The 16,325-nt window shown below is 42.4% G+C and overlaps 1 protein-coding gene and 1 long non-coding RNA gene across 29 annotated transcripts in view; one reads left to right on the plus strand and one right to left on the minus strand.

Annotated features, from left to right (window-relative positions):
- KIAA1217 (KIAA1217 ortholog) overlaps positions 1–16,325 on the minus strand; it is a 329,171-nt gene that overhangs the window by 114,490 nt on the left and 198,356 nt on the right. For all 23 annotated transcript variants that reach the window (XM_007100791.3, XM_007100793.3, XM_007100792.3 and 20 more), the window contains 2 exons: positions 6,379–6,577; positions 2,254–2,347 (listed from right to left, as the gene is read on the minus strand). In XM_007100791.3, the coding sequence (XP_007100853.2) occupies positions 2,254–2,347; positions 6,379–6,577 (293 nt within the window). The remainder of the gene's footprint in view (positions 1–2,253; positions 2,348–6,378; positions 6,578–16,325) is intronic.
- The window catches only part of LOC114487116 (uncharacterized), a 39,161-nt gene that overhangs the window by 9,609 nt on the left and 13,227 nt on the right, over positions 1–16,325 (plus strand). For 2 of the 6 annotated variants that reach the window (XR_003681842.2, XR_003681846.2), the window contains exon 4: positions 1,250–2,217. The exons of 1 other annotated variant lie outside the window; for it this stretch is intronic. This is a non-coding gene — a long non-coding RNA (uncharacterized lncRNA). Of the gene's footprint in view, positions 1–1,249; positions 2,218–6,144; positions 6,373–7,882; positions 15,397–16,325 lie in introns of those variants that run through there. 3 more of the 6 variants (XR_003681848.2, XR_003681843.2, XR_003681847.2) reach the window with 3 other exon arrangements.

A 16,325-nucleotide genomic window follows, 5' to 3' on the forward strand; every position in this document is an offset into this window, starting at 1 on the left:
GCGGAGCGGCTGGGCCCGTGAGCCATGGCCGCTGAGCCTGCGCGTCCGGAGCCTGTGCTCCGCAGCGGGAGAGGCCACAACGGTGAGGGGCCCGCGTACCGCAAAAATAAATAAATAAATAAATAAATAAAAATAAAAGTAAAAACTGAACAACTCTACTGAAACCCAGAGCCAAAGTTCTGAATCCTCATAGGCTCTGTCCAGATGGTTAACGCTTGATTTTCTCTGTGCTCACTGCTGCTCCTTATGGAGATAGCACATCTGCTCAAGAGTTGAAAACAGGTGTCCTCCCCAGCCATGAACAAGATTTTCAGAGGCGATTCTGGGGCCCCTGTGTGGGCTGCACGTAGCAAAAACAGAACTCTGAAACTCATGAAACTTTGAAGGCTAGATGTCTCAAAAAGTAAGGATCTCCAAGGGAGCAAGGACTCTTAAGAATGTCACTGAGAAATAGAAGAATGAGGTCATGAGAAGCAAAGCGTACCATGATATTCGGCGCAGGCTTTGTGAATAGCGTGATTCCATCGGTCTTCACGTGGAGCTGGTTTATACTCAAAGTGTAATGCCTAAAAACAAACCTCCAAATCCTAGCTTTCCTGAAGTAGCAGCACAGCCTCCACTTCAAATCCCAGATTACTTCTGACATAAAAAAGCAGCCATGGAGAATGTAAGAGGCCTCTTCCTCCAAAAGTGTGTAGGCTCTGATTCCACAATGTCATCCCTCATCTTCCAGTCCAGAATGACCTGGAAATTCTCCCAGCACTTTCTATTTTACCTCCTGGCCTCTTGGTCCTAAACTCACAGACCCCGTGTGGTAGGCAGAACAAAGACGCCTTCGTCCTAGTCCCCAGAACCTGTGACTACACGGAAAAGGGGATGAAGGCGGCCAATCAGCTGACCCTAATACAAGGAGATTATTCTGGAGTATTGGGCCCAATGTTATCACAAGTGTCCTTAACAGAGGAAGAGGGAGGGCTGGAGGTGTGATGAGGGAAGCAGGGTCAGAAAGATGCTATTTGGCTGGGTTTAAAGATGGAGGAAACGGGCTACAAGATGAGGAATGGGGATGGCTTCTAGAAGCTGGAGAAAGAAAAGGAAACATATTGTCTCCAAGCTTCTGGAAAGGAATGCCAGTGACCTCTTGATTTTAGTCCACTGGAGTTATGTCGGACTTCTGACCTCTAGAACTGTCAGGTAGTATATCTGTGTCATTTTAAGCCACTAAATATGTGATAATTTGTTACAGCAGCAGTAGAAAAACGAACACCCACTGTGAGGAAGCACAGACCTTGAAGAACACTACGGCAACTCTAGGACAGACAGTGCCTGGGTTTCTTTGGCAACAGAACCTACTCATTTACTTTTCTTCTAGTTAAACTCTTTTCAGCATCCAGTGCTAATCCTCAGAAAGGATGATATAAAATGGCGAGGCACCTTCTCAATTTGTGTGGGGCGATGGGGTGGGGGTGCATCTGGAGAAGTTAATCTTTTTTTCTTCTCATTTTTACTGCAGAGGAATGTAGCGCTACTGTTAGAAACCCAATCCCTTTCTAATGGACGTGCATTGGTGTGATTTTACAATCTGTCTTTTCAGTTTCCCTGTTCTTTATTCTTCAGAATATCCCTGTGTGCTTTGAATGTTTGGATAATCTTCTACGATGATCTAAATCTAAAGAATTTTAGCTCACAAAGCATGCAGATTTTTGTACTTTGCCCTCAACACAATTCAGGTGACATTTGATAATATTTAACACTATTTGCTGTTCTAACAGCAAACAGTCCTGAATTAGGAGGTGAATAATTTAATTAGGCTGCTAGGACTTGGAATAGCAGATATAAGGATATTAATAGATTCTACATGCAGTTGTGCACGGGCTTTGTTGTTGGTGGTATGTTAGTCTTGTTTTTAACTGGAGAAAAAACAGCAAGAGATCCTCTGAGTAAGTTAATGTATTATGGACCAAGAACCCTTTCATGTACAGATTTTCAGGAACCCCCTGGAGTAAGGACACAAGCAAACTCCATGCTTAGAGATGAATTAGGATGTGTGAAGCCCTGTTTCAATCCCTTTACTCCAAATGATCAGGAAATCTGATTTCTCTACCAAAGAACAAATAATGAGTTATCAGACAAGAAGAGCAGTAAGAACCCCCCAAATCTGGTGTTTGCGTGTGATTACACAGGGACCACACACCAGAAGGAGGGATGGTTCAACCCACAGAATTAAAGTAAAAATAGAACAGGGACACTTACCCTCACGTCTCCGTTCACAGTTTTCGGCATGTGGTTGAATGCGTGGCCAGGATCCTTGTTGTACACTTTGAGAAGGGATCTGTCCTGAATGTTCCTGGAATCAAAAACATCAATAACTATGGCAGAAGAAAGGAGCCTTATTTTGGCCATTTCCTTCGTCTGCCCATAAGAATCAGGTAAAAGACATCCACAGACAATCTAGCCGTTGTGCGCAATCAACCAGGCAAAAAGTTCTTTTACCATAAAAATAGGCAAAAATAAATAAGGCAAAGGAGAAAAATGACTTCACCTTTTCTTTCCTTTCCTTTTTTTTTTTGGTTCCTCAGGAAAGTATTATTCTTTCCCTGTAGTTCTCCACCCGTAAATATCGGGTAGCATAAACCTTCTTTCAAGATTCTGGGCAATGAAAGCTAACACTTTAAGAAACAATAAAGCTCCCATATTTACAATACATTCAAAGGGATTTGGTTAATATTTAAATATTTAATTGTTTACTTTGCCCAGACACCTGGTTTTCTGCTTATCTCACGAATACATGCAAAGGAAAAATGCTTTTCTTCCTTCAAACACCTTAAGCAAGGGAAAGAAAATGTATTTGCAGTACAGAAAAAAAAAAGTACCACAAAGATCAAAACTAGTGTCTTTACGATGCCTTTTTTTTCTTCCATAGTGGATTTTTTTTTTTGGAAGGCATTTAAAAATTTTATTAGATTCTTCTCTCCAGAGTGGATTTTTAAAAATAGTGCTCTACATACAAGTTGAATTACAGGAAAAGCAGCGGATAAATTCTTCCACTGGTCTGTCTCTCACTCTGAACCCACTTAGGACCCTGGAGTCACTCGTACTGCTGCAAAGGACAGAACCACAATTCGCCAAGAGCCTACCTCAAAATTATTTAAGAGCTTAGGAATGTCTACAAAGTCCTTCGCCCTCCATCTGCGGCTTTCATCAGCAGAAGGGCCACCCCCAGGAACGTTTAGCCCCGTCCACACTGAGATTCCTGCCAGGGCCAGCGTGGTGAGCTCAGGGAACCCTGTGCAGGAAGACGCGCTCCTTTCCTCCAGCTGCAGCCACGTGTTTTGTGGGCTGATCGCAATCATTGGGATTATTGGGTTGTGTTTCTGTTTTCCACGAAGTGGAGCATCCTTGGACTAGGCTCGCTTCCTTCCATCAAATATCCATCAGTGGTTGCTTTAAAGCAATGACTAGCCCCAGCTTGCACGGTTGCTCCAAATTTCAAGCAGCCCATTAGAAGTCTGCTTAAGGGGAGGCGTGCGGTCCTTGTTATTAGAAGGGACTAAGTTACTAGGAGGGGAAGAGGTTGCGGAAGAAAACGATGTGGGGATTCACTGCAGGAACTCACCCTGTGGCTGGGAGGAGTGGGGGCAAAGTCCCAAGGGACGATGTAAAGAAATCGAAAACCTTACTTGAGCCATGAAAAAAACTTAGTGTGGGTCTGAAGGTATTTAAAACACAGGAGGTTGATTTATTAATTTAGAAACATGTTCATCCAAGATGAACCAACAGTAAAGGCCCAGCTTGCGTCTACCACGGCAACATTTACAACACAGAATTTCAGCCTAAACTCTCTGTAGCATTTCCCTAAGGAAAAGATGGAGAACCCAACACCATGATGAAAGAGCCAAATGTTTAACAAATATATAATATATAACAAATATACTGTCACAATATATTATTAACAATATATTAACAATATATAATACAATAATATATTAATAAACAAATATACCAGTATTCAAAAATACTGGATGTGAAATGAAATTTGTCTCTGGGTTTAGAAGACTAAAGCCAGTGTCTTCAGGTAAAATCTACACGCTACATTTTTTTTTCTTGCAAGGAGCCAGGTTCTATTTAATGCTGATGGTGAAATAAAATAAAATAAAATATACTTGAGGCATTTTATGCATAAAAGCAAAGAATAATAATTCTTTGGAAAGCACATACATGTGATCCTCTCACATAAATATTATAATCATCACCACATAAACACATTTTATCCACTTAAATATTTTTAGATCCACTTTTTATATGTAAATCAAAACACTGAAGAGTAAAATTCTAGACAAATTTATAAACCAATGACTTTCCACTTACGCATTTTAAATGAGATTTTTTAAAAATCAGGCTATCAGTACCACAGCCTAAGAATCAAGGAGACCATCACTTCTGCAAATAGAAACAAACTAACGGAAAATTATTATTGTTTAAAGTGATCACTACTCTCAAGCTCTGCTTTCATTTATTGGGTTGGCCAAGAAGTTCATTCAGGTTTTCCATAACATCTTACGGAAAAACCCGAATGAACTTTTTGGCCAATCCAATATTTTATCAACTGAATTTGCATCAAGAAGGATCATCTCAGTTTGGAAGTTTGGGGTACCTTTTCCTCTTTGTCGTCCCTCCCATTTCTCTTTTTGTGACTACGTCACAACATTCCCAAAGAATGTGTGCAGAAAGTCTTAGTAGTTATATACTCTGAGGCTTGGGAAAGCCTCTAGAAAATCGTGACTCATTGTAATACAAAAATTCTTGCACGGGCTGCAAGACAGTGGGGTCCAACTGCTTACAGTAATCTCATCAGCCTTGAGCTCCACAATCAAAAGTGGCTTTGTGTAGTTTCATGTGTATTTATTATTACCATATCCCTCAAGTTCTCTAACTGCAAAATGCAGAAAGTCAAGAAGATGGCTGTCCATGTTAAAACACTACGTGAGATTATATTACTGTGAACACACTCTCTAAATATCATGTGATTATTTCATGTTTAAGTTTATGCTTTGTAAATTCAGGATTCTTTTGGTGACAGCTTGATTAATAATTTATTTCAAAAAACAAACATGAATTTTCTGAAACCCATGAATATTTAAACATGTTTTTAAAAAGCAGGAAGGTTGGGTAACAGATATAGAGCACCTATACCTTAGGGCATGTGTCGAACCTTGAAAGCTCTAAATTACTCATATGCCTTGGTACATGCCTAAATATGTCATTTCAGATCACTGTTAGATATTTATCAGTTTACATTTATTATGCACTAAAGGCATATTTTTAAAAAGTAGTTCCTATTAATTCCATGATGAAGAAACAGGAAAGTCTGCTATCCCCACAGGGAAGGGATCCGGAAGTCCAACTTGGGGCCCAGATGAGTTGAGGGGAGAACATTCTGAGGGAATAAAAAATTCTTGGCCAAGAATATGGACAGTCAGGTTTGGGTCTGGGCTTAGAAATTAATTGGCTACGTGATTTGAGTAAATCTTAACTTTTATGCATCTGAGGTTCTGGTCCCATCAAATGAAAGGGCTGGATGAGTCACTCAATCATTTTTTCCGCTCTAGAATGTTCAGCTGCTATACTAGCGACTGCTTGCTTGTGTTGATTTAAGTCCTGTTTCTCAGGCTTGTTTGGCTAGAAGAGCTCCGATGGTCCCTCTGTTCTATGCACAACACCACTGCGGTCGATAAAGATGTTTCTCTTTCCGTGCCACCTGCCACAGCATGACTCCATTTAGCCTCGTTTTAGAGTACATTTTACTAGGAGCCCAGGAGAAAGCTCACCAAGAAAGTGGGATCCTTTAGTAAAGGCCAACTATTTAAGAAACGGAAAAGGAGAATGCTTCTTAGCCTCCTTTCTTGTGGACAACAGCATAGAGTCCACTGCTTTTATTCTTACTTGTTCGTATAAAGAATAAGCCAGTGAGATCATTACCTAAAATGTCCACAGGCTCTGTCTGTGATGACAAGAACCCTTGAGAAAGAGTTGGTTAAGTTCCACCTGTAAGTATAACCTTCAACTCATATGATCTTTCTGGGCCTTAGCTCCCCTAACTCTTAGATAAATAGCAGACTGGCTCATTTCTTCCGTTCCTTTCAGAAGTAACATGCAAAGATCTGTGTGGGAGAAGTCTGTCCTCACCTTTGTAAACCAAACCCTGTCAATGAGTTCTAGAAAACCAGAGAGTGGTTTCACACCTGGGTAAAATACACCTGCCCATCAGGACAACAGGTGTGCTTTCTTCACTGGAACACAAAGAGATAAGGAGTCGGTACCAACCGTCAATGCAAGATGGTGGACACACGCACACGAACAAATGACGTAACTGCTTACCTGACATCATTCAACTCATAATAGACATTTCTGCTTTCATCTTTGATGTAAATGGCGACGCTGGGCGACTCCAGCATTTTCATGGTGAGCTGCTGTGGAAAGGCACTTACGAAGAGAGCACGGATGGTGTCTGCACTTGTAATTTCGTTCGGCATCCTGAGCTGCTTGGTTTCATCTCCGTACTGGAGATAAAGAACCCCTGCACGCAAGACGGACACAGTTATCAGTCACAGACCAAGACCCACACAACACACAGCACAAGCTAAGCCACTTCTGCCCTACCAAAGGCAGGGATGCTCTGGACACGCTCGCAAAGCACGTCACAAGAGACGTGTGTTTGGAACTTCCAAGAAATGCACTCTCTGGTTATGATGTAAATACCCACTTTTATTCTCTGGAGTCCGGGCAGGTGTTAAAGAGGCTCATGTTCAACTATTTCAAAACCCAAAGGACAAGAAGCTAACCTTTGGTGACCAAAGGCAAAAGACAATGCTCAATACCCTTGAAAGGTATACTTAGGAATGTGACCCCACAGGGTGAATTTTTTCCCACGTCTTTCACTAACCAGGAACACAATCATTATAGCAATAGGTAAACGACATAGGTTATGTCTTTATGTCCATTCAGAAACGTTTTAAGGGGAAATGCTACAATATTTCTGTGGCTCTAATACCTATTGAATGTTTGTATCAAATGAAAATATCTACAGTACAAGAGTCTGGTGCCCCAATGTGTCAGAAAGAAAATGGAACAAATCAGTTGCACAAAGAACAACACAAGCACAGGATCATAGCATTTTAAACTTCCAGGGGGCATGGGGCTCCCCACGAACCATGCCTCCCAGCCATCATGGCCCTGTGGAGTGTCCCCTCCCATGTGGAGTCTGCGCTTGGCCGTGTGACCTGCTTTGGCCAATGGGACACTAGCAAGCGTGACGCAAAATGGAAGCTCGATATGAGTTTGCACAAGAGAGCTTGCCCTCTTGGTGAGTGTGGTCTTGGACGCTCCCTCACGGAACCAAGCTTCCATGGAGCCCAACCGGGGCCACACGAAGAAGAACGGAAGCCCCGACTGACGGCCCCCACTGAGCACCCATTCTCCAGCCAGGACCACTGGCCAGTCATGCGGGTGCACCATCTTGAGAGGGGAACCCTCAGTCCCAGGAGAGCTGTCCCAGCCCACGTCCCGTGGAACAGAAATGAGATGCCCCCTCCAAACACTGCCCAAATGGCAGAATCATGAGCAAATAAACAGTTGTGGTTGTTTTAGGTCACTATGTTTAGGGACATTTGTTGTTCAGAGATAGATAACTGCGTCGGGACGGAAGATCCTGACGTTTCGTTTGATCCCTACTTCTTGAGAGAATCTCCTGAGGCACTCTACCAGTACCAGTAGAGTAATTTTTGGCAGGAGAGACTCCAAACAGAACAGAATGTGACTTGTGCTTAAATACGGCAGTTCATGTAACCAGTTTATGTCCATCTCCTTCTGAAATTCCATTCAGATGACAATGAAGAATTTAAAAAGCGTACATCAAAGAATTAAGGGAAGGAGAGAGGAAACAACAGCAGACAAGAGAAAGCTGACACCTAGGTCTTCAAGCACAGAACTCTGCATAACTGCAGGGCCAGGGAAATTCAGGAAAAGAGGCACCAGATCCTTCTGAAGCTAAGAATGCAGAGTGAACGGAAAGCACGAGGGCTGGCTGAATCTTTGTAATGGTGCAGCAAGCTTCCTCCATCCCCGTCTACCCCATTCAGCCAAGCGATTCCCCAAAGCCACAGCAGAACCACTGAAGAGGTTGAACCAACGGACTGGATTCTGGGTCACAAGGCACAGGGGAAGGTGCATGAGGTGCCCTCTGACAAAATTCTGGCAAAGGGCTGACATCTTGGTCAGGAAACTGGAGGAAAGCTGACTGTCCTCCAAGAACAGACTAACAGATTTTTGAGGGTAAGGTTTAGATTCTGTCTGGTGACTCCATCGTGAAGCACCCCGGGCCATATATAAAAGCTTCCAGCGTGTACAACCGTGCCTCGCTTATGCATGAACAGACTGGCAAGGGTTAACAGACATTTCATAAAGCCTCTTTCATGTGAGAAATAAACAGAAAACAGAAACTCAGAAGAGATGAGACAGTCCAAGAAAAGGGGCAATTTGGAGAGCAAGAGCGAGCTCTGGGAACCATGAGAACAGAAATGACAAATTCATGGAGAAGAAAAAGTTGACGAAATCTCAAAAAGGGCTGCAAAACGACTAAGAGATGGGAAAAGGTGAGAACCGGTGAGAAGAACTTCAGAGCCTCTCAATTCCTAATCATGGGGAAGTGGGTGAGGAGGTCAGGAAAAACAGAGCAGTTTTCCAAAAGTATTGTAAGATTTTTTTTTTTCTCCCCAAACTGAAGGCCATGAGGCTGGAGACTGAAAGTGTTGATGGAATGCTCAACACACTCAGGCTTGTCACTGAGACACTCCAGACGGCAGGGGAAAAACAGAGGTTCCTACAAGTTCCCAGCGGGTGTGCAGAAAAGTCACAAAGGCAGAAGCAGGAGCCAGAAGGGCATTCGCTTTCTTAACAGCAGCCCAGAAACCAAAGACAATGGAGGCGCAGCCTCGAAAATCCGGGAGGAAATATTTTGGATCTGAGTCTATATTTATCCAAACCATCAATCAAGTCTTTCATTAAAGTCAGCTTCCCAGCGAGGCCTCCCCTCACCACCTTCTCCAAAATTTCAGCACCCACTCTGTCTCATATTTCATACCCCAGCCCTGCTTCACTTTCTTCCGGAGTGTTTTTCACTATACACGATAACTCATATTTTCCTTATTACTACTGTTTATTGTCAGTCTCTCTTGCTGAAGTGGAAACTTCATGAGGCCAGGGATTTTAAAAAAAATATCCAATTCCTCTTGTCTCCTTTTAATTTTTTATTATGTGTTTCTTTATTGGCTGCGCCTCACGGCTTGCGGAATCTTAGTTCCCCGCCAGGGATTGAATCCGCATCCTCGGCAGCGAAAGAGCAGAGCCCCAACCACGGGACCGCCGGGGAATTCGGCCAGGGATTTCTTTAAAAATGTTTTTTGTTGTTGATGGTCACCAGGGTATCCTTAGTACCTGTGATACTACCAGTGATATTGTAGGTTCTTAATAAATATTTGTTGAATGAATGAATGAATGATTTATTAGTCATCCAAAAGGAATGTTCATTTGGGGATCCATCTGGGCTATAAGAGCTTTTGCTGTGTGATGTGAACAGCCCAGGAATCTCGTTCCTGGTTTGGATACACATGAGAACCACATTCTGAAGTGGCCATTTCCTTGATTGGAGTAGACCTTCTGCATGATATTTCCCTTCTTCAGAGAGTTAGTTTTCTAGAATTTCCACGCTGTTACACGTTTTTCAGTGTACAGAAAAAGCCTTTCAAGCCCGTCTGATCATAGATTGTGCAACGTCTTTGCCCCAAACGGGAGATGCGGTGACTGTCCATGTGACTGCTAATGTCATACCCAAAGGCCAAAACCACTCTTGAGGTCTGAGCCCCAACTATGCCTGGGTGGGGTCCCTGTACATGGGCCACTAGTGGCCTCACTACAGTCAAATATCACGGCCTCCTTCCCCCAAAGGGCCTGGTTTTCATTCCCACATCTGCATTCTGTACATGTGTGTGCTTGAAATAGAATTTGTAGGCTGCTCTGAGTGAAAAAAACAATTGGGCCTAAACTCCAGTTACCTCAGGGTCTGGCTGGTACAGCTGCCAGCTGGGTACACAAGTCCAGTTACAGACCATGAAAATCCAAAGAAGACGGAAAAGATGCCTTTACAGACAGAGGAGAATAGTCTTTTTACACTTGGTTCAGTCTGCCTTTTCAGTTCAGGAAAGGTATTTAGAAATGCTTAAACTCAGAAGGAATTCTCTTAATCTACGATGGCGTTTTGTTGGCACGGTGATAAGATTCAGCATGCTCTGGCATCCTTCCCTCGCTCTGAGTTAGTGCTGGCTGTTCCAGATTCAGAGGGAGTCTGAAGGACTTTAGATGATAAACTCCCTTTTTATGAAGAAGGGAAGAGGACATGGGAAATGCATTTATAGGATGTCTGCTCTGTGTCAGGAACGGTACACATGTAATTTCATTGAATCAGCATCTCTGATGAGGTTGGTGTTATGGCCCCATTTCACAGATAGGGAGAAGGAAGCTCAGAAGGTCCAAGTAACTTGCCACAAGTTACAGGTGGTAAAATGGCTTAACCAACTTATATATCCCACTTTGTCAATCCGCAGAAGCCACAATCTCTCCCTGGAAGAACACAGGCCTCTAAAATTTTGCATTTAGCCACATCCATCTCCTCCAGCTGGCCTCTCTGGACCATCTTAGCTGTCCTCACACTTTTAGCCTGACCATCTGCTCGAAGATGTGGAAGCATGATGGGGGCAGCTTGGAAAAAATATTCCTGTCTTGAAGTTAACTGAAGTAGATGATGACACATGGTTAGAAATAATGCACATGCTGGGGGAGTAGGGGAAGGCCCAGAGCCCTGAAAGCGAGAGTGTTGAAAGGAACCTCAAAGCACCTGCAGACCTTCTGAGAAGCCTGAACACTTGGGTTCTTCCATCTCAATGGCTCTGCAGATGGAATGTGTGTTTTTCACCAAGAACTCTTGGTGACATTCTGCAAAAAATTAAGTGCATTTGGCAGGTCACATTGTGTTACACATCCTCATAATTTTCTGAATCTCAGAATCCATTCCAGAATGCAGGACATCTTCTAAAATGTTCTTTATCTTCATGTGGCATGCAAGGATTTTCACTGTGTGACCTTGCTAAGAACTGGATATTTACGTTCCTCCAAAATTCATGTTAAAATCCTAATCTGCACTGTGATGGCATTTGGAGGTGGGGCCTCTGGGAGGTAATTAGGTCATGAGGGTGGGGCCCCTTCCCCAATGGGATTAGCACTCTCATAAGAACAGACATGGGAGAGTTTCTTTTCTATCTCTGCTCTCTGGCTTGTGGGGTTACAATGAGATGATGGCTAACTGCAAACCAGGAAGTGGGTCCCTCCCCAGACACTTTGACCTTGGACTTCCCAGCCTCTGCAACTGTGGGAAATACATTGTTGTTTTTTTTTTTTTTTTTTTTTTTTGCGGTACGCGGCCCTCTCACTGTTGTGGCCTCTCCCGTTGCAGAGCACAGGTTCCGGACGCACAGGCTCAGCGGCCATGGCTCACGGGCCCAGCCGCTCCGCGGCACGTGGGATCTTCCCAGACCGGGGCACGAACCCGTGTCCCCTGCATCGGCAGGCGGATTCTCAACCACTGCGCCACCAGGGAAGCCCGACATTGTTGTTTAAGACACCCTGTCTTCAGGAATTTGTCACAGCCGCCCAAACCAACTAAAACAGACCTTAGCCTCCCATCTCTGCCTTATTACCCCAAATGACGCCACATTCCTAGGACATCAGAGCTGTCCTGGACATTTTGCGGCTCTGTGACTTTATGAAGCATGCTCGCTCTCCACGCTGTGCCACCCACTTGGGGGACCCTCCCACCACTTCTCTGCTTAGCACATGCTCTATCTCTGAGCCATCTTCCCCAAACACCCCGCCAACACTTTTCCATTAAGAATTGATGAACTTTTCTCAAATATGTCTTCTTGAAATTGCAAGCATGGCTTTTGCATTTCTGCGAAATTCTGCATTACAATTAGCTGTATTCATCAAAGGGTAATAGATAGTAAAGTGTTAGGCACATAATAGATGCTCAGGTATCTTTTAGTTGAAATGAATTCAACTCTCCCGGTAACGTGGCCAACCTAATCAGACGTAGGCTTGCCTTCTGGAATGCCTTCTACAATTTCCCCTAAATGGCATTTTCTGCAGGCAGATGATGGTGACAATTCCAAGTGACCTAAATTCCTCCGTTTCTCCAAATCCAGTTTAAGACTAGGCGAATCAATACACATTGTAACTGGCAAATGGCTAATGCCCTAAAAATATAAAGAGCTCTCAGAGTACTTTCTGATGGAAAATTAACAATTTTCACCTTAATAAGAAAAACATAAATATTAAAATAATAAGATAGCTTTTTATACCCATGAAATTAGCAAAAGTTTTTACAATAAAATAAACAGTGCTGACGAGCTGGGAAAATGAGTTCCCTCACAAAGCACTGTTGGGAAAGAAAGTTGATACCACTTCTCCAAAGAGCTATTTGTCAATATGAGTCAAAAGCCCCCCAAACACACATATGGTTTGAGCCAGTAATTCAACTTCTACACATTTATGCACAAAGATATACTTACCAGGATGCTCAATAAAGCATCGTTTATAAGAATAAGCGGGGCGGGGGGGGCGGGGGGGAGAGGAAGAGTGGATTCTAACATTGGAGGATTCATTTAATAAATCAATTCATATAACAAATCCATTCACTGGAACACTACCCTGTTATTAAAAGGAATTCTAAAAGAAAATGGCAATGAGAGAAAAATTTGTATTTTGTCAAGTGGCAAAGTATGTTATACAACAAAAAGGAACTAGATGTTAAAAAATCAATCACCTTAATGGCAGTGATGGATCCAAGTTTTGTGGGTGCTGAAGCTTATTACAATTTTGAGGGACCTCCTTCAGAATAAGAATACAAAGTTAGAAACATAAAATTCATTATGAAAGTAAATCATTTATTTATCGGGGCCTGAACCCTGGTTTCATCAGGTTCATGGTTAAGTCTTCCTATTTGATGAATGTCCAGAGAGGTTGTCTTTGGGTGGTAAGTTCTTGGGTGATGTTCTTTTCTTCATGATTTTCTATATTTTTTATATTTTCTCAAATTAGCATGGTTTGATTTCATCATCTTAAAAGATGACCCTCACAGATCTAAAGAGACTGGCCAATTAGGGTTCCTATTAAGTTCACTGGGTAATTTTTTAAGCCAGAAGTGACGGGCCAAAGGAGGGGAACATATTAAACTATAAGTGGAGCTGGACGAATGTAAATTGGCATCTGAAATGGGGAAGACATTGGTATTTAATATAAGCGAAAGATTCTAGGATAGTTAGTGTCGTGGTGTTATCCTTAAGAGACTGAATTTAAGAGTCTTATGATTTAAAAAAGAAGTGTAATGCACTGAGATGTACCTTGGATGGACTTCTAGAGATGGCTTTATTCATTCAAGAGACCAGCCTCTATACTGTGCCAGGAATGGGAGGTACAGTGGTAAACCAAGGGTCACACCCTGCGTTCTAACCTTCACAGTGGTTCCATAAATGACACTGTTATGTAGAAGTTAACAATTCGGGTCCAACACCAGCTGACATTTTGTTTCAGACACAGCAGCAATTTGAAGACCAGGCCACATGTGTTCCTTGAAAAGTGCTAGCATGCCCTCTGATGTCGGAAACATTTCACATGCCGGAGAGGACTCATGCTACCACGCCCCTTCCTATGGAATAGCTTTTCAAGTAGGTGACAAAGCAAGATGTTGAGCGTTGCCTTGCGTGGAAGAAAAAGATAATAGAAAATTTGTTCTCCACAGAAAGTCTGGATGCTCTTTTTTTTTTTTTTTTTTTTTTTCCGGGTGGGGTGGGGAATAACTTCACTCTCAGATTTTAGTGTCTTTGATTTAGGTAAATACCAAATCTTTCCTGCAGTAACTGAAATGGATTATATCAATCAGATAGTTTCTTATTTCTTTCAGACATGTGATATTTAAAGACAAGGCAAGACTTTGTTAAGTCTTTTAACTAATTTATCTTCTATGAGTTATAACTGCAGAACTATGAAGACCCCCTGGAAAGTCTTACTGAGGGACTGAAAAATTGCAACGGCAATTTTAAGCGAAATTCTAATTTAGAATGTGCTTTAAAGAGTCATAATTGTGGAGTAACACGTTAGAATCATGACAGGATGTGTTAAAAAATAAGTTTGTATAAAAGTTAAATATGATAGAGTCTTGCCCACCCAACAACCTGACTGACAGCAGTCAATGGACAGAGAGCCTTCTGGGAGGTACTCATCCTTGACACAGAGTCTTAGTAACGGCACCATTAGTGCTTAATCCCTTAACGTGGTTTTGTTCCAGACAAATTAGTACAGTTGGGACTCAAGTGAAATGATAATACTGTTGAAGTGAGCATCCCAAAGCATTTCTCTAAAAAACACTGATATCTGTTGATAACTTTTGGAATTCAAGCTGTGTTAAAGATGTGCATATCTAAGATGCCGATTTCTGGTGCCGTGAGCCAGTCCTTCCCAGTGGGTCTTACTGCCCTCTTACATGGAGAGTTAGACACTTGACTATGAAGAGGTTACAGCGCAAAGTCACTCAGAGCAACAGCAGTCAGGTCAATAATTTAATCTTAAAGCTTACTCAACAATGAAGGCAAAACATATTATAAGGACTTCCCTGGTGGCGCAGTGGTTGAGAATCCACCTGCCAATGCAGGGGACACGGGTTCGAGCCCTGGTCCGGGAAGATCCCACATGCCGCTGAGCAACTAAGCCCGTGCGCCACAACTACTGAGCCTGGCCTCTAGAGCCCGTGAGCCACAACTACTGAGCCTGCGTGCCACAACTACTGAAGCTCACGCGCCTAGAGCCTGTGCTCCGCAACAAGAGAAGCCCCCGCTCGGCACAACTAGAGAAAGCCCGCGTGCAGCAATGAAGACCCAATGCAGCCAAAAAAATATAATAAAGTTAGAAAAAATAGAGCAACAGAAATTATAAAAAATATATATTATAAGAAAATGCTGTGAGTAACATAACTGTGCGTTTACTACAGCTGTAATTGGATTCCTTCTTACACTTAGGGTGAACTGCTGGTTAAATTAAACATTGCCATATCAACTCATTTTATAAGGCTAGTATTCACCTGGATATTAGGAAAGTAATAAAAGGAAAGACTTCAATTTTAAATGCAACCCCCTAGATTAAATAATAGCAAAGTAACTCAAGCAATGTATGAAAAAAGTACATTATGACCAAGAAGAGTTTATCTCAGGAGTGTAAAGATGGTTTAACACTAGAAAATCTAGTACTAATATGTTCTGCAATAATAAATAAGTAAAGAGAAACTCTATAGCAGTCTTGATAGTGTCAGAAAAATGTTAAGAAAAATCCAAAACACATCCATAATTTAAAAAAAAACAATAACTTAAGAATTAAAGGGCTTCCCTGGTGGCACAGTGGTTAAGAATCCGCCTGCCAATGCAGGGGACAGGGGTTCGAGCCCTGGTCCAGGAAGATCCCACATGCTGCGGAGCAACTAAGCCCGTGCGCCACAGTGCTGAGCCTGTGCTCCAGAGCCCATGAGCCACAACTACTGAGCCCACGTGCCACAACTATTGAAGCCTGTGTACCTACAGCCCGTGCTCCCGAACAAGAGAAGCCACCGCAATGAGAAGCCCTCGCACTGCAACGAAGAGTAACCCCTGCTCACTGCAGCTAGAGAAAGCCCACGTGCAGCAACGAAGACCCAACGCAGCCAAAAATAAATTAAAATAAATAAATTAAAAAATAATAAAATAAAACAAAAGAATTAAAGAGAACTTTCTTAATGTGGTGAAAGGCATCCACCAAAAACCTCCGACAAGCATAGCACTCGGTGATGAACTCTTAGAGGCATTCTCTTCAAATACAGAATTTTTGCTATTGTTGCAGCTAAAGTCCCAGTTAATACAAGAAAAAGAAATACAAGGCATATGGATTGGAAGGGATCATCAAAATTGTGATTATTCTCAGATGATATAACAGAGAATCCAAGGAAACCAGCAGACACAGTGTTAGAACTCATAAGGATTCAATATGACTGAATAATATAAGATCAATATAGAGACTCAAAAGCAACCCCAAATACTAGAAAAAAATCAGAGAATATAGTTTGATAAAAACATACCACTTATAACAATATTTTGAGGAACAATAGTAAGAGGGAGTATTTTCCTACCAGATATCAA

This window comes from Physeter macrocephalus, chromosome 11 (assembly GCF_002837175.3).
Source record: "Physeter macrocephalus isolate SW-GA chromosome 11, ASM283717v5, whole genome shotgun sequence".
In the NCBI taxonomy this organism is placed as follows: Eukaryota; Metazoa; Chordata; class Mammalia; order Artiodactyla; family Physeteridae; genus Physeter; species Physeter macrocephalus.